Genomic DNA, 18,365 nt, shown 5'->3' on the forward strand with positions numbered 1-18,365 from the left:
AGAGAAGAAACGGCCCACCGCCAGGGAAGGAATATATCTGGTGTCACTTAGCAAATCCCTGATATCCCGGTGTTTGATTTCATGAGAACTGACTGGACTTTGTTTTCTCCATTCAAGTTGGGTGAGATACTCAAATTCGGTTTGGATAAACTGCTGTCCTCTGAGGGGAGCACCGTGGATGAAATAGACCTGGAGTCTATCCTGGGAGAAACAAAAGATGGCCAGTGGGTCTCTGATGCCTTGCCGACCGCAGAGGAAGGAAGCAGAGAGCAAGAGGAAGGAAGTAAGTCGGGGGTGAGAGCAGCACGAAGGGCACAGCCCCCCTAGGCTAGGACACGAGATGAGTCCCCATGGAACAGGGGTCCTCAAACTACGGCCCTCGGGCCACATGCAAATACAAATATTGTATTTGTTCCCGTTTTGTTTTTTTACTTCAAAATAAGATATGTGCAATGTGCATAGGAATTTGTTCATTGTTTTTTTTTTTAAACTATAGTCCGGTCCTTTAATGGTCTGAGGGACAGTGAACTGGCCCCCTGTTTAAAAAGTTTGAGGACCCCTGCGGAAGGTCCTCAGTACTGCTCTCTGGGATGTCTTTTTCCTACCCAGCCTGTTCTCATCTTGGGCACACTGTTTAAGACTGACTTGGTCCAGGAACTCTTTCCAGACTGACTGGGCATTATCTGGCTATTACCTTTTTTTTTTTCTTTTTAAAGTATTGTTAAAGCAACTAATGATATTGCCTTTTTATTTATTTTATTTTTATTTTTAAAATATATTTTATTGATTTTTTTATAGAGAGGAAGGGAGAGGGATAGAGAGTTAGAAACATCGATGAGAGAGAAACATCGATCAGCTGCCTCCTGCACACCCCCCACTGGGAATGTGCCCACAACCAAGGTACATGCCCTTGACCAGAATGGAACCTGGGACACTTCAGTCCACAGGCAGACGCTCTATCCACTGAGCCAAACTGGTCAGGGCTGGCTGTTCTCTTATAGCTGAACTTTGAATCAAAGTAATGATATTGATGCTTATGTAGTATCAACCTCAGGGATCTTAGTTTGTACTTTTCCTCCCTTGGTTGCAAGCATCGTCTTCTTTATTAGTAAATCCGACTGTCCTTAGTATGGTGCTTTCCATATAGTGATTCCTTTTCTGAATATTATGTTTTTTAAGTTACTATTCAGTTAACACTGAGTGCTCTGTGCTCAATCAAAAGTGTGTACTCTGTCATGTGCTTTATACACCTAATTTTCCATTTACTCTTCACAATACCCTACGAGGTGCAGGCACCAATTCATTTTAATTTTTTAACGAAGCAATACATGTAAATCATGAGATGATTTGGTCATTCTCTTAATTTTTCTGAGTTTGGTTAACATTTGTCTGTTTCTATTCTGAATATTTGAATTTCTGATTTGAAGTTTTTTTTATTTTTATTTTTATTTTTTCACGTAGTAGCTTTGTAAGGGTGTTCCCTGATGTCTTATGATTGTTTAGAAAGGACTTTATTTTTTGGATACCAGTGGCAACAAGGATTCAGTGTGGACTTGGGTGAGAGGTTTGAGAGACTTACTAGGCTTCTTAATTCAAGAGAACCTTATCCCATGGGTACAGAGATCAGGGCCAGTGTCTTTACTGGATGGGGCCTCCTCCTTTTTGGTGGGGAGTAGGGCTGATGTGACTTCTGGTCTTGGGTTCTCTTGTCTCTGTATGACCCTGAGTTTCCATCACTTGCTTCCTTCCTGCCTTTAGCCATAATGCAGCCAAGGCATGTCTGCCCCCTTCTGAGTTGTCCAACTGCCAAAAAGCAATTACTCTTTCAGGCAGCCCAGCATGTTTGTAAGTTGAGAATTGCCTGTAATATGAAGCTACATATGTTGATCATATTTGACACTTTTCAGCTCTTTAATTATTTTTTTCAGCTCTTTGTTTCCACATGTTGATAGAGCACCTCACTGGAAGCCCACTGTTGATTTAGTTAGCAGGTGCCAATTAGAATTACAGCTGGTTGTATTTGGGTATACGTGTGAAGCAATTGATCTCTTGAGAATAAAAATATTTTGCTTTCGTACTCTCTAGAGAAAACATAGCTGATTTCATAATGCTGTGAAAATATATGCTTTGGTGACATAGACTATTAAGTACACTTCAGTTTAGAATCATCATTTCACCTCTCTGTGGTTGCTGGTCTTGTCATGAGTTGCCTTTATCAGTGACTCATGATCTTGGCAGGTCACCCAACCTCTTTGAGCCTTTGTGCTCCCATCTGTAAAATGGTGCTGTTAATGTCTGCTTCTCTCTTGTAAACAGTTGTAGAAATCTAGTGTGATAATGATGTGAAAGTGCCCTGATAGCATAACATGCTAATTCAAGATTACACTATTGCTGTTATTGTAATTGGCTTGTTATCTCTTCTCCTATAGGCACAGTAATATACTGAGAAGAGTACACTGGCCTTAGAGTCAGAAAATTCTGCCTTCTTTATTAACAGTAAACATTGGGGAGTCCCTTAATCCCTGTCTTGGTCTGTCTCCATTTTCCCTTTCTTAAGTGAAGGGGTTAGTTACACCATGATTGTGGTGAGGCTCATGAAAATGCTTTTTGAGATCTGGAAAGACTACCGTAAATCTAAGGGATTATGTTTATGATTCCTCATTTTTCTCATCAGTTTGCCACTTGCTTTTTTAATATTACAGAAAAGGGGGGAAAGAGTTGAGTATTAAAAATGTGTTCAGAATATGTTCTTAGTTACTAATGTCGGGAGGTTTATGCTGAGGAATAGTGTGGCATGAATGAGTGATGAGTGATTCAAAACTCAACAGGATGAAGGTACTCACGGACCATGTAGAGATGACCAAAAGGGCTTCAGCCATGCTCTTGCCTTTGAAAAATAAATGTGTGAGATCTTCATTTGGATCCAAAGCCATCGGTGTCAGTGGGATCGGAAATGCAGCACCTTCATCACAACCTAGTCTTGGCTCATTTAGAATATAGGCTGTTCTTTGTTTACCCTGGTTATTGCTCTGAATAATCAATTTTCTATAAATATCTAACGTTTCTCTTTTTATGTTTTATATTCTTAGAAAATCACATGTACTTATTTGAAGGGAAAGACTATTCTAAGGAGCCCAGCAAAGAAGACAGAAAATCATTTGAGCAACTGGTGAATCTTCAGAAAATCCTTTTGGAGAAAACTAGTCAAGAGGGCCCGTTACTCCGAAATAAAGGCAGTGTAAGACTATAATAATAAAAGCGTAATATGCTAATTAGACCCACAGTGGACCACCTTCTGGATGTCCTTCCAGACAAAGCCCGGGCTGTGAGGGCTGAGGCAGCCACCGCAACCCGGCCCTCGGCTGTGAGGCCGAGCCCCTTGCACGAATTTCATACATCGGGCCTCTAGTTAATTTATATAAAAGAATAAGTTCTTTCAATTTTTCATTCTAAGTGAATAAAAAATTATACTGGGTGTGATTTTTTTTTGGTAGTAAAAATATATTTTTATTGATTTCAGAGAGAGGAAGGGAGAGGGAGAGAGAAACATCAATGATGAGAATCATCCATCGGCTGCCTCTTGCATGCCCCTACTGGGGATCGAGCCTGCAACCCGGGCAAGTGCCCTGACTGGGAACTGAACCCTAACATCCTGGTTCATGAACCCTAACAACCACTGAGTAACACCGGCTGGGCTGGATGTGATTTATTAAGAAATACATTGTAAGCATTTGTTGAAATATAAGTATAATTACCTTGGCCAGTGTGTGGAGTGGTCTCCCCCTCGCCGTCTGCCTTTCTCCAGCCTTCAAGCCTTCAGTCTTTCTTTTAGTCAAGATGCGTGATAAGCCAGACTTGTCTGAAGTGAAGTTTGACAAGTCAAAACTGAAGAAAACTAATACCAAAGAAAAATTTATTCTCTCCCCAAAGGAAACTATCCAGCAGAGAAAGAGTGTGTTCAAATATTATAAAACAATCTTGTCTGAAGAACAAATTTCAGCATTGCCTGAATGTCTTGGATTTGGGCTTGTTTTTGTGTTGTAGAGATTTTAGGCATCTTCTGATGTCTTCTCACTCATACGCCCTGGCTAAGAGTCAGGGGTAACCAGTGTTCTCTTACATACATTTTTAAACTTCCCATTGCTGCATAAATTCCAGCTGGCAGGTGGTGTTTAACCTCACATTGATGGCCTTCATGTGTGTAGTCCTTGCACCCTCTGTAGGATGAACCACTTGTAACCTTCGAGGCTGGATGCTTCCATTGCTCTCTAATCTTTACGAAGTGACATGCTTTTGCAGCTTCTTACAGTTTATTTCTAATGTAGCAATAAGATATATACATAATCACTAAAAACAAGGAATATAAGTATGATTAACTGTACTGTAATATAAAAACTATGTAAAAAGTTGGCATAAAAAAAAAGGAAGGAGAATTTATTTTGCCTCTTACTGCAGGTGAAAGCAGCTTGTCCACTTAAGCCACCCCTGGGATCACTGGGTTACAGCAATAAACATACCCTTCTCTCGATGATCATGACCCCATGTCAGTAGGAGAGGATCGCAATCACACTATATCTCTAATGTCCATATTATTTATGGGCACTTAATATGTACTCGTTGAATGCTAGCTATAATTAAGACAATCATGATGTTGAAATATTCTGTTTAAGAAAGAAATACAATACATTGTATGAAGATTTTCATTAAAAAAAATGGTTAAACCTAAAATGACATCCTGCAAGGTATGCTTTCCATTTTTAAAAAGTGATTTTTCTGAAGTGCCTGATTATTAATGAAATTAATCAAAATGACGTATAGCTTTACCAACCATGCCAGTCCTTTGGCTGAGTTCAGAGCTCAGTGTCCTGGTCGCCATGCCTTTGAGATGTGTGACGGAAGTGTAAACTGAAGTGGCATGGCGATGCAGTGTTTTGCGAAATATTAAGCATGTTGCTGCCATACAGAGTGTGTTCTCGGGAGGAATGAAACTCATGAAGGAACAGGCAGCCCCCAAACTTCTTGGTTATAGATCTTGCTCTTCCTACAGGTTCTCATGCCAGGCCTTGTGGAGGGGTCTGCCAAGAGGAAGCGGATTCTAAGTCCTGAAGAGCTGGAGGAGAGAAGGAAGAAAAGACAAGAAGCAGCGGCCAAGAGAAAGAAACTAATAGAAGAGAAGAAGAGGAGAAAGGAAGAGGCGGAACATAAGAAAAAGTATGTGGGCGTTATTTGACTGCATTAATCAATAAAGCTGAGGATCACAGTTGGTAAAAGAATCACTATTGTATACTGAGTCCACAGTTGAACATCACTTTTAAAAAAAAAGTATTGATTGATTTGAGAGAGAGGAGAGAGAAAGAGACATCGTTTGTTGTTCTACTTACACATTTACTGCTTGATTCTTGTATGTGCCCTGACTAGGGATTGAACCCGCAACTTTGGTGTATTGGGATGACGCTCTAATCAACTGAGCTACCCCGCTGGGGCTAGGACATCATTTTAAAATTGCAGGGGGAAAAATTGCAGAAAACTTTTATAAAGCTGGCAGCTCCTACTGGTAACAATATTTTTATAATGTTTAAACTTTAACCTAAACAGGTTGCGGAGGTGAAAAGTCCTGAGTGCCTAGGCAGAGAAGATACATTCAGTTGAGGCAAGAAAATTTAAGATCTTATTGTAGCTAATAAAAAGTAGTTTACTCACAGTCCCTTTCAGTCATGTTCTTAAGAACAGGGACATCTGGTGGCTGCTCATTATTGCAGTATAGACAGGAAGCAGTCAAGCTAATGGGTAAGCCTTCTTGTTTATTAACAGATGGGCAAAAACTCAAATCAGGGTGAGTTTCTAATTGCATTTCCACTTGGCACTCAAATGTTTGTGAATAGCAATACAAAACGTGCTCCACGGGAAATGGTGATTTGCCTGATTAAATTCCTTTTCTCTCTGGCCTGTTGAAGGATGGCCTGGTGGGAGTCCAATAATTACCAGTCCTCCTGCCTGCCTTCCGAGGAGAGTGAACCTGAGAATCTAGAGGACGGGGAAGATGAGAGCTCAGTCCAACTGGATTATGAAGATTCAGACTCGACCTCCATCAAGTATGTTAGTGGTGATGTCACCCACCCACAGGCCGGTGCGGAGGATGCTGTGATCGTGCACTGCGTAGGTAGGAGAAATGGTGCGGGCTCAGGGTGGGGGCCTCAGACTTTATGGTGCTAAGAACTGGGGAGGAGGAAGCAGAACCCTGGCCTAGTGCAGTCTTGTGTGGTCAAAAAAAAGTGTGAATTTTAGCGTCAAGAGACTTGGATTTGACTCTTGTCTCTCGTTTACCTGGTTGAGTAACCCAACCTCCCTGGGCCTCAACTTCCTTATCCGTATAATGGGATGATACTATCTACAGTATTCTCTTCACAAGGTTTTTAAGAGAGTGAAAGGAGGCAACATCCATAAGACAAATGAATCCTTTGAGTAAAAGCAGAATTCCAAGCATGTTTCCCCCTCACAATCTTTGCACTTTTTTACTTCCTCTGCCTGGAACCCTCTTTCCCCAGTTAGCCACCATCAAGCATTGTTCAGATGTCTGTGTGTCAGAGAGATCTCCCTTGCTTGCCTCATACAGAACAGACCCCTTCCTCACGCCTCCATTTCTCTATCTCCTTTCCTACCTTATTTTATTTGGTGACACATATCACCATCTGACATTATGTATTTGACTGTTTGATTGCACTAGAAAATAAGCTTCATGGGAGCAAGGTTTGATGTCCACTGCTATAACCCTGGTGCTTAGAACAATGCCTGACACGTAATACATGCTAACAAATATTTGTAATATGAATGAATGACTCTAAATACAAGGTACTAACCAGCTATGTTAACACCAGCTTGAATGAATCATTTAACCTTTCCTCTTCCTTACCTGTAAAATGGGAGTCACGTATTGTTGTAAGTACTAGTGCTACAACTTTCTTTGTTTTGTTACGTCAACTCTCCACTCTTCTTCGGTCATCTCCCAGGAATTACAGAAGTTCTACAGAGATTTTGCTCTTTCAGAACACTAATTTTGTCGATGCTTTCCTGTTATGATGGCCGGGTATATTAGAGAAAATCTAAACATATTTGAGAAATCGAACCTGTGGTATTCCTAGGAGATTAGATTGATTTTTCAAAGGGAAGAAAAAACTTCCTTCTAGAACAGTGGTTCTCAACCTTCCTAATGCCGCGACCCTTTAATACAGTTCCTCATGTTGTGGTCATCCCCAACCATAAAATTAATTTCTTTCTTTTTTTTTTAAAATATATTTTATTGTTTTTTTACAGAGAAGAAGGGAGAGGGATAGAGAGTTAGAAACATTGATGAGAGAGATCGATCAGCTGCCTCCTGCACGCCCCCCACTGGGGATGTGCCCGCAACCAGGGTACATGCCCTTGACCGGAATCGAACCCGGGACCCTTGAGTCCGCAGGCCGACGCTCTATCCACTGAGCCAAACCTGTTCGGCTAAAATTATTTTCTTTGCTACTTCATAACTGTAATTTTGCTACTGTTATGAATCGTCATGTAAATATCTGATATGCAGGATGTATTTTCATTGTTCGCGACCCACAGGTTGAGAACCGCTGTTCTAGAAGTCTATTTGGTGTAACTTTGTTGTTGTTTTTTTAAATTGTGGACTGGACTTTGCCTCCTATAGAAGAAAATTTTCTCTTTCTTCTGTCAGATGACTCTGGCCACTGGGGCAGAGGTGGTTTATTCACAGCTCTGGAAAACCGATCCACTGAGCCAAGAAAAATATATGAGCTGGCTGGGAAAATGAAAGGTAAGGAGCAAGCAGAGAGAAGGGTTAGGGATGGAATACGAGAGGACACTTAGGGTAGGTATCATGTGGGTTTAAAAAGCAATAGATAAGGAGTCGGAAGAGCTGGTTGGAGTCTGAATTCTGTCATCAATTAGCTAGTTGTAATGTGACTTTGAGGCAGTCCCTTCCCCTCCCTGTGCCTGTTTTCTCAATTATAATTTGTGAATAATGGGACTATAATGAGGATAATGAATGTGCAACTGCTTTGATAAATGTTGATCCCTGCATGCATGTTAAAGTTTAGGATTTCATTGCTTATCCAACTCACCCCATCTTCATAAGGCAGTGGTCGGCAAACGCATTAGTCAACAGAGCCAAATATCAACAGGACGACGATTGAAATTTCTTTTGAGAGCCGAATTTTTTAAACTTAAACTATATAGGTAGGTACATTGTTATTAACTTAATTAGGGTGCCCCTAAGGCTTAGGAAGAGCCACACTCAAGGGGCCAAAGAGCTGCATGTGGCTCGCGAGCCGCAGTTTGCCGACCATGGCCATAAGGGAATCTCTCATGAAAATGTAAGAGCCTATGGGAGAGAAATCAGACACACCATTAAAGTGCTAACCGAAGCTGGGTGCTGTAGGGAAGGAGGCTGTATTATAAAGAGCACAGGCGGGGGTGAGGCTGTATGGTGTCAGGGGATTTGGAAGTCTGAACAGTATTCTCCCTTGGCATAGAGAAGGGGTAAGGGCACCTCCTCTTATGAGCAGAAATCACAAAGTGGCAAAAAGAGTAAAATTATTTCCCAAAGAACTTGAGAGGCTAAAGGACCTTATTCAATAGAGGAGGGCCCTTCACATTTCTCAGAGATTGTTTTTTTTTTTTTTTTTAATTCTGCTCAGTTTTCTAGAATGGACTTAGAATGAGTAAAATACTCTTTCTACTAAAACAAATTACTGGAAGATGGCTTTTAATATGTGTTGAAATAATTAACCCAGGTCTAGATATTGATTGGGCAGTTAGAAAAGCCCAGAGGAGGTCAGAGCTAGAGGTGCAGATGAAGGAGTATCTGTTTGGATCCTTGTTTGAAACCAAGAGGGAGATATGAATCTAGGATGGAATGCATGTCCTAACAGCCTAAAATGCACTGTTCCTTTTATAAGAAGTTTATGTAAACCCCATGGTAACCACAAAGCAGAAACCTAGAGCAGATAAAAAAAAAAAGACAAAAACAAAGAAAGGGGAAAAAGAGCATACCAGCATAGAAAATAACCAATTTAGAAAGACAGGAAGAAACAGAGGGAAAAGACGAAACAATGGAAATGCAAAACAACCAGGAAACAGTTAATAAGATGGCATGAGTAAGTTATTTTTATATATCAGTAATTACTTTAAATGTAAATAGATTGGATTCATGAATCAAAAGGCACAGAATGGTTGGATGGATTAAAAAATTAAAAGAAAAGACCCAACTATATGCCTCCTACAAGAGACCCACTTGAGCCTTAAAAACACACAGACTGGAATTGAAGGGATGGAAAAAGATATTCCATCTAAGTGGAAACCAAAAGAAAGAAGAGTTGGCTATACTTATATGAGATAAAATAGCCTTTACGCCAAAAATGGTAATAAGAGACGATGAAGGTCATTATATAATGACTAGGGGCCCGGTGCACGAAATTCGTGCACTGGGTGTGGGGGTGGGGGGGAGAGTGTCCCTCAGCCCAGCCTACCCCCTCTCACATACTGGGAGCCCTCAGGCGTTGACCCCCATCACCCTCCGATCGCCTGATCGGCCCCTTGCCCAGGCCTGACGCCCCCGCCAGAGGTGTCAGGCTTGGACAGGGGACTCCCATCTCCCCCCGATCACTGGCTCTGGCCCCCGCCCAGGCCTGAGGCCTCTGACCCAGGAATCATGCCTGGGCAGGGGACCCCCATCTCCCTCTGATCGCTTGCTCCACCCCCCGCCCAAGCCTGACGCCTCTGACCCAGGCTTCAGGCCTGGGCAAGGGGACCATCATATCCCCCCAATCCCCGGCTCTGCCCCCCACCCAGGCCTGATGCCTCGGCCAGAGGAGTTGACCCTTATCACCCTCCAATCACCAATCACCGGATCGGCCCCTTGACCAGGCCTGAGGCCTCCGGCTGAGGTGTCAGGCCTGGGCAGGGGACCCCCAGCTCCCCGCGGTTGCAGGCTCCGCCCCTGCCCAGGCCTAACGCCTCTGGCCTAGGCCTCCGGCCCAGGCAGCGGGGACCTGCAGTGGCAGCGGGGGGCGCCGCGATCGTGGGCTTCGCTTTAGGCCCAGGCAAGGGACCCCTAGCTCCTGGGACTGCCAGCTTCGACCATGCCCAGCTCCCATCGCTGGCTCCACCCCTACTTCCTGCTATCACTGGCCAGGGCGGCAAAGGCGCCTGATTCTCCGATTATGGCTGGGGGGCAGGGCAAAGGCGGCCCCAGGGCCGCCTTTGCCCTGCCCCCCAGCTCTTAGCTCCCCCCTGGGTTTCCGATCACTGTCAGTGGCAGGGGGCTTCTTCCTGCTTTCCCTTTCCTCTCCCTGCATTGTGCCTACATATGCAAATTAGCCGCCATCTTGTTGGCAGTTAATTTGCGTATAGCCCTGATTAGCCAATGAAAAAGGTATCGCCGTACGCCAATTACCATTTTCCTCTTTTATTAGTGTAGATAAAGGGATCAATTCATCAAGAAAATAGAACAGTCATAAATATATATATACCCTACGTACATATCATTGGCACACCTAAGGATATTAAGCAAATATTAACAGATATGAAGGGAGAAATAGACAACAATTCAATAATAATAGGAGACGTCAACATCTCAGTTTCAGCCATGGATATGCTCTCTCCAGATAAAAAAATCAACAAGGAAATGATGGGCTTGAACCAGACATTAGATCAAACAAACCTAACATGCATAGAATATTCCATCCAAGAGCAGCAGAACATACTTTCTTCTCAAGTGCGTATGGAACATTTTCCGGGATAGATCATATGATAGGGCACCAAACAAGTCTTAGCAAAACAAGAAAATTGAAATCATACCAAGCAGAATAAGAAAATTGAAATCATACCAAGCATCTTTTCTGACTACAGTGGTATAAAACTAGAAATCAACAACATGAGGAAAGCTGGAAAATCACATGGAAACTAAACAACACATTCCTGAACAACCAATGGGTCAAAGAAGAAATTAAAAGGAAAGCCAAAGAATATCTCAAAAAAGTGAACACAGCATACCAAAAACTATGGGATGCTGCAAAAGCAGTTTGAGAGGGAGGTTTATAGAGATAAATGAATATATTAAAAAACTAGAAAGAGCGAAAATAATCCACCTAATGTTACACCTCAAGGACCTAGAGAAGAAAAATTAAGCCCAAAGTTAGCAGAAGGGAAGGAAATAGCAAAGATTAGAATGGAAGTAAATTAGAGACCAGAGAAACAATAGAAAAAAATTAACAATCTGTTTATCTTTTCAAAAAGAAATAAAATTGAGAACACTTTAGTGAGACTAAGAAATAAAGACTTACCCTAGCCAGTTTGGCTCAGTGGGTAGAGCGTCGGCCTGCGGCATGAAGGGTCCCTGGTTAGGTTCTAGTCAGGGGCACATGCCCGGGTTGCAGGCTCAATCCCCAGTAGGGGGCGTGCAGGAGGCAGCCAGTCAATGATTCTCTCTTATCATTGATGTTTCTAACTCCCTCTCCCTTCCTCTCTGAAACCAATAAAAATATGTTTAAAAGAAAAAAGAAATAAAGAAGACTCAAATCAGAAATAAAAGAGGAAAAATTGTAACTGAACCTACAGAAATACATAGAATCATAAGAGACTACTCTGAACAATTATATGCCATCAAATTAGATAACCCTTAATGGATACGTTTGTAGACTCTCTTCAATAAGAGGTGTTGGGAAAACTGGATGGATACATGCAAAAGAATGAAATTAGACCACTTATACCATATAAATGAACCCCTCAAAATAGATTACTTATTTAAATGTAAGACCTGAAACCATACGACTCCTAGAAGAAAACATAAGCAGTAAACTCTTATTATTGTTGCTTTCTCAGCAAGGGAAACAAAAGAAAAAAATAAACTAAAAAGTTTTTGCATAGCAAAGGAAACCATTAACAAAGTGAAAAGACAACTGACTGAACGGGAGAAGATATTTGCAAATGATACACCGATAAAGGATTAAAAGCCAAAATATGTAAGGAACTCGTACAACTTAACACCTAAAAAAACCTCCAGTTAATCCCATTTGTACTGGTCGATGTGGCTCGGTTGGAGCATCATCCCATACACTGAAAGGTTGTGGGTTCGACTCCTAGTCAGGGTGCGTACGGAAGGCAGCCAGTTGATGTTTCTCTCTCACGTCAATGTTTCTGTATCCCTCTCCCTTCTCTCTTTCTGAAATCAATAAGAACATATCTTCGGGTGAGGATTAAAAAACAAACACCCAGACAATCCAATTAAAAAATGGGCAGAGGACCTGAATTGACATTTCTCCAAAGAGGACATACAGATGACCAACATGACTAATCATCAGGGAAATGTAAATTAAAACCACAGTATCACCTCACACCTTTCAGAATAGCTCTCATCAATAAATGAACAAATAAGTGTTGGTTAGGATGCAGAGAAAATGGAACTCTTGTGCACTGTTGGTGGGATTATAAATTAGTGCAGCCATTATGGAAAACAGTATGGAAAGTCCTCCCAAAATAAAAATAGAGCCTTCATGTGATCCAGCAATTCCACTTCTGGGTATTTATCCAAAGAAAAAACACACACTAATTTGAAAAGAGATATGCAACCCTATGTTTATAGCAGCATTATTAGTAATAGCCAAGATATGGAAGCAACCAAAATGTTCATCAGTAGATGAATGAAGAAAGAAGATGTGGTACATATTACTCAGCAATAAAAAAGAATGAAATTTTGTCATTTGTGACAACATGGATGGACCTACTGGGTACTATGCTAAGTTAAATAAGTCAGACAGAGAAATACCCTATGATTTAACTCATATGTGGAATCTACAAAACAACACATACCCACAAAATGAATAAACAAAAACAAAATAGAAACATCCATATTTATAGAGAAAAAGCTGATGGCTGCCAAAAGGGAAGGTGGGGTGAGAGGATGGGAAAAAAAACACAAAACTTAAAGTGCTTCTGACAGTCTTCCTCACTTCAACATTCTGGCCACAGAGTAGGGGGAAAACATGTAAAATATAACCTAATGCTGACTGTGAGTTCCAGAATATGGTCAGGCCCTCTGCAGCCAAACATGAGTATTAAGTCCTTGCCCAAGAAACAGGTGACTTGTTCTGAGTCTTACAAAAAAATGCACCTTTTTAATTGCTTGCAGAGAATTTTAAAAGGTAACACTCACTCATCTCCTTGATTTTATTTTCCTATAGACAAGCAATCAAAAATTGAATTGCTAATTTGTTTAGGTGAATTATTTCAATTATGGACTTTACCTTGAGAGCTCAAACTTATCAGATGTTATTTGAACAGATTTAACAGGCACTTTTCTTTCAGTTCTTACTGATTCCATTTATATTTCTGAACAAAGAAGAGTATTTTTTATACAATAAAACCTTGTACATGAGCCAGGAAAGAAATATGTTAATCTACCCATAGCTGAGTAATTTCTATTTAAAAAGTATTATTTTTTATATGTAAAGTACTGTGCCAGGATCTCAATTTTTCGTAAAACTTGAGCTTTTTGGGGAACTCTTTATGACAGTGGTAAACATAAACATTAGGCAAAAATGGCTCAGCTTCCCAAAGGCCCTGGTGCTCCTGAATGGAGAGCAGGAAGCCACTCTGTGGACTGAACACAGAAGGTAGGGCACTTACAGATAAGAATGTCGTCATGTTCATGTCTGAATCCCCAGGCTTAGAGCACAATGCCTGGAATAGTAGGGTGTTCAATAACGTCAGTAGTAAACTTTTGTAAAATAAATATAAAGTAGAAAAAATGTCTTTGAGGTGGAAAAAGGGAGTACCTAGCTGAGATAGTGACTGGGTCCAGGAGAGTGAGAAAAGGCAAATTTGAAACCCGATTGAACTCAGTCTGCAGCGAACTTAATGATCTTTCTGTTGCTCCTTTTTCTTTTACCGCAGACTTGAGTTTGGGAGGTGTCCTTTTATTTCCTATTGATGATAGAGAGTCAAGAAACCAAGGGCAAGATTTGGTAAGTGGAACAAACACACATCTCAGTATCAGAGCTAAAATATGGCTCCTATCACCTCCCCTTGAAACCGCTCCTGCTCCCACTGGCCTCTGTCACTGTAATTCGTTTGCCAGGGCTGCCGCAAAGTACCACAGGCTGGGTGGCTTCAGAAACTGAAACTTATTTTCTCACAGTTCTGGAGGCCACAAGTCCAAGATGAAGGTGCTGGGAAGGGTGGTTTCCTCTGAGGCCTCTCTGCTTGGCCTGCAGGTGGTTGGCTTCATGCTATTTGAGGACATGGTCTTTCCTCTGTGCCCAGATTTCTTCTTCCTGTAAGGTTGTCGGTCAGATTGGATTAGCCCCACCATAAAGACCTTTTCAATTTGATTACCTGTTTAAAGGTCTTCTCTCCAGATACAGTCACATTTTGAAGTACTGAGGGTTAGGGCTTTCACATACGAATTTTGGGGGACACAATTCAGCCCTTATGCAGGTTGAACCTCACCTTCTGCTGCACTCTGCCATCCCCCGTGCTTCTGTTCATCACAGCTTCTGGAACACTGTCCCCCACTTCCTTCTTCTCTCCACTGATATATAGAACAGGCCCCTCCTAATTGCAGAGTTTAATTTTGTCTTTTTATCCTCAATATTGTATGCAGTATGGCTAATAGGAAATGCTCAATAAACACTTGCTGAATGAATAGGAAAACATGACTAAAAAAACTCTTGACGGTTTTGTCATTTGTTACATGAAAAGTTCTATAAAAGATCTTGTTTTCTAGCCAGTCATAAGCCAAGAAGAACCAATCCACATTTCCTCTGCCTGCATTAAAATTCTTCTTTTGTATCTTAAGTGTCTCCCACTTGCCTGTCATTTGGAATTATTGTAAAATGTTTTATTTACCACTAACTTAGCTTTCTCCAGGGCCTGAATTTATTCAAATTTTGGGCCAAACTTCACTGACTTAGCCCTTTCTGGTGTGGCTCAGTTGGTAGGAGCCTTGTCCCATATACCAAAAGGTCATGGGTTCAAGCCCCAGTTGGGGCACATGTGGGAGGCAACCAATCGATTTTTTTTTTCCTCTCACTTCAATGTTTCTCTCTCTTCCTTCTCTCTCTCTCTAAAATTCAATGAACATGTCCTTGGGTGAGGATTAAAAAAACGAAAACTTCACTGACTTAAACAAGACATTTAGAAAGTAGGCTGAGGGGACCTTTTCTTGAGGTTAATGGCCTGTGTGCCTAACAACAAAGTGGTTTCTGCTTGTTTAGTCATTTAGTCATTTCTAAAATGCTAAAAAATGAGAATGACACAGTGGTTGTGCATAAGCTCAGAAGCCAGTGACTCAGAAAAAACTGTTTACAGTGAGTACAATCAAGACTATGATGTAACTACTGGTGTAAGTCCCAGATATTGCCTTGACACACTCTCCAGCTCTACCCCTCTTTGATTAGGAGGGTGGAGATAGTTGGCATTGTGAACAGAGATAGAATGACAGCTTATCCTGGTGGTTGCAGAGCTTACCTGAGCATCAGCTAGTGGGCTGGAGTACAAGAACCTCAAAAGGCCTTTCTGCTCCAAAGACTCTGAAAAATTCCTTCTTTATCCTTGAGAGCATTTAGAAAGGCCAACATGTCTTGGACTCAGGTTTTTTTTTTCTTCTTCTAATTTTAAAATATATTTTTATTTCAGAGAGGAAGGGAGAGGGAGAGACAGATAGAAACATCAATGATGAGAGAGAATCATTGATTGGCTGCCTCCTGCATGTCCCACACTGGGAATCGAGCCCGCAACCCGGGCATGTGCCCTGAGTGGGAATTGAACCGTGACCACCTGGTTCATAGGTCGACGCTCAACCACTGAGCCACACCAGGTTTTAACATATCTTAAAAAGAGTAAGAAAAGCTTATATAAAGTTGCCACAAAATAAGATAAAACAATTACAGTGGGGTGTGAAATCATAAATTTGGTAGTATATGGCTACTCAGACAGAGCATTCAAAAGAGGTGGAGCTATCTTGAGTGATCCATATAGGGCTATGCCTATTGGGGGACTGCTCACACCCCCTCCAACGGCAGGCCACTTAGTTGGCTGTGTAGCCATCTCATGCCGTGTCAGCTATTAATGATGGTTTCTCCTAGTTGGCCTTGATTGTGGCTCAGCACCGTGATCGCTCCAATGTCCTGTCCGGCATTAAGATGACAGCCCTAGAAGAGGGCCTGAAGAAGATTTCTTTAGCAGCAAAGAAAAAGAAAGGTGAGCTCCTCCATTTGTCCTCAGGAGTAGATGGATTTCTGTGATACGGTTTTTAAGGGGTGAGAAATGTCAAGAACCTGTTCAGTATACATATAAAGGTAAGTCCCGATGTGAGAGGCGAGAGAAGTACCACCTTGTCATCTTGTACTTGTAAAGCCCTTTTTCTGTATCCCTGTATCTGTGATCTCTGTGTACCATCTGCATCCACTGGGGGACTTGTGTCATGATTTTACAGATGAGGAAGGAGGCACCAGAGGTGAAGTACACTGGTCATATGCAGTTGGGAAATGTCCTCTCTTGGAGAGTCCCAGTCCACATCAGCAGACAGTTCTCTGTCAAAAACCATAGTTTAGTGTTGTTTCCAAACCTTGTATATCTCAGAGTTTGTTGAACTGATTGACCAGTTAAAGAACCTTTGCTGATTTTGATTACATCTCGACCATTGATCATATATTCTGTTTCCATTGTACCTACTTCTTTCCAGGGCCTACCTGTAGGTCAGTCCTTGTGTTCAACAGAATTATTGTTCCGTATTACATCCCTCCCCAGAATATTCTTGATGTTACAATTGTATGCTTTGAGTGGGATGCTCCATGATTATGTACGTTTGGTCCATTGGAAACCACAGAGTGACTAAGAGTAAAGATTATTTTCTCCTTTGTGTCTATATATATCCACCAATCCATTTTTGATGAAGGAAGACATCATAATCTATTCTTTCTTCTTTTCAACAGCAAGTGTCCATCTCCCACGCATTGGGCATGCTACGAAAGGTTTCAACTGGTACGGCACTGAGCGACTTATACGGAAATACTTGGCTGCAAAAGGCATCCCAACTTATGTGTATCCTTTTGTTCCTCTAATAGTGACCCCTCCCACTTCAAAAGGGAAAATTATTCACTCAGTGTTGGTTTTCAAGGTATTTAAGTTACTATAAAAACTTAGTAGAGAAGTCATGTTTTATACTCTTGCATAATTCAAGCAGTATCAGCAAAAGCAATAATAAGTACTATCAACATCTGAAGGATTTGTAATATGGTGAAAGGGAATTAAAGGCAGTCTACTTCTGGAGTGGTTATCTCAACAATGTCTAAACTAGACAACTAGTAGTTCTAGTAAAGTTGATTTTAAAGTGATGAGATGCATCTTCCTTGACTGTCCTTACCAGATACTACTTTCCCAGAAACAAGGCTGCCGCCCCTCATTCACAGTCCTCATCTTCCTCCTCAGGACAGCTGCCGCCTTGAGAACCAGCCCCGGCTCAGCCCCAGCCCAGCCCCAGCCTTCAGCCGCTAGCTAAGGGTTTTGCTCAGAACTACTGTAATAGAATATTTTGAAAGGAATTGGGATCTGAAAGGTGGGCCTCTTTTTTTTTAAAATTCTAATTTTGTTCTGGATGTGCTGCTCTGATTGGTACCTGTAATACAGGGATGTATACGTTAGTTGGGAAAGTCCTTTGGCAGCTTCTCAGGGCCCCAGTTGGCATAGCTATTTGAATAATAATAAAATTTCTATCTCTAATGGTTTCATTGCTTTCTTTCCCCCAATCTAGATTTCTTCCCCTCTGTCAGACTGGATTAGAATATGTAATAGTCTAAGTGTTCTAATTGCCACCAACTTAAGCTATATATTTAATATAATATCAACCAAAATACCAAAGGAATTGTTTAAATTGTCAGAATGATTGTAGAGCTTACCTGGGAAAAATAAACATATATACATAGTAAATATCATACACTGTACCTTCAACAACAAAGAGAAAGGTTTGAAAAGGAAAGAGCAAGTCTTGCCTGACAGATAAAATTACATTATATAGGTACACTGATTAAAACAGTTTACTACTTGTACAGAAATGGGCAATGGAAGGATACACCTAGATGGGGTTAAGACAACTATCTAATCATTGGAGGGAGAGGGGGAAGATAAAATCATTTGGTCTGGCTCTATCAAGGCATTAGGGGTGAGTTAAATATTTGACCACATATAGCAGGCTAATTTTCAAGTTGATAATTTTCTATGGCCCGAGAATGATGTTATAAATATCCAAATGGCCCTTGGCCGAAAAAAGGTTCTCCGCCCCTGGTATATATAAAAGTTGTTAAAGAAAGTAC

At 41.3% G+C, this 18,365-nt stretch overlaps 1 protein-coding gene and 1 pseudogene across 3 annotated transcripts in view; both read left to right on the forward strand.

The window, feature by feature from the left end:
* CHD1L (chromodomain helicase DNA binding protein 1 like) overlaps positions 1-17,774 on the forward strand; it is a 43,195-nt gene extending 25,421 nt beyond the window's left edge. For both annotated transcript variants that reach the window (XM_081112664.1, XM_081112663.1), the window contains 9 exons: positions 118-283; positions 3,090-3,238; positions 5,048-5,211; positions 5,955-6,160; positions 7,712-7,810; positions 13,948-14,018; positions 16,140-16,254; positions 16,989-17,097; positions 17,423-17,774. In XM_081112664.1, the coding sequence (XP_080968790.1) occupies positions 118-283; positions 3,090-3,238; positions 5,048-5,211; positions 5,955-6,160; positions 7,712-7,810; positions 13,948-14,018; positions 16,140-16,254; positions 16,989-17,097; positions 17,423-17,501 (1,158 nt within the window). In that variant the 3' untranslated portion in view covers positions 17,502-17,774. The remainder of the gene's footprint in view (positions 1-117; positions 284-3,089; positions 3,239-5,047; positions 5,212-5,954; positions 6,161-7,711; positions 7,811-13,947; positions 14,019-16,139; positions 16,255-16,988; positions 17,098-17,422) is intronic.
* Positions 3,838-3,971, forward strand: LOC308534653 (thymosin beta-15C-like; annotated as a pseudogene). The gene has a single exon. The product of its transcript is annotated as a thymosin beta-15C-like (transcript).
* Positions 17,775-18,365: the final 591 nt, after the last annotated feature.

Source organism: Myotis nattereri (assembly GCF_964212035.1).
Source record: "Myotis nattereri genome assembly, chromosome: 18".
NCBI classification, from domain to species: Eukaryota; Metazoa; Chordata; class Mammalia; order Chiroptera; family Vespertilionidae; genus Myotis; species Myotis nattereri.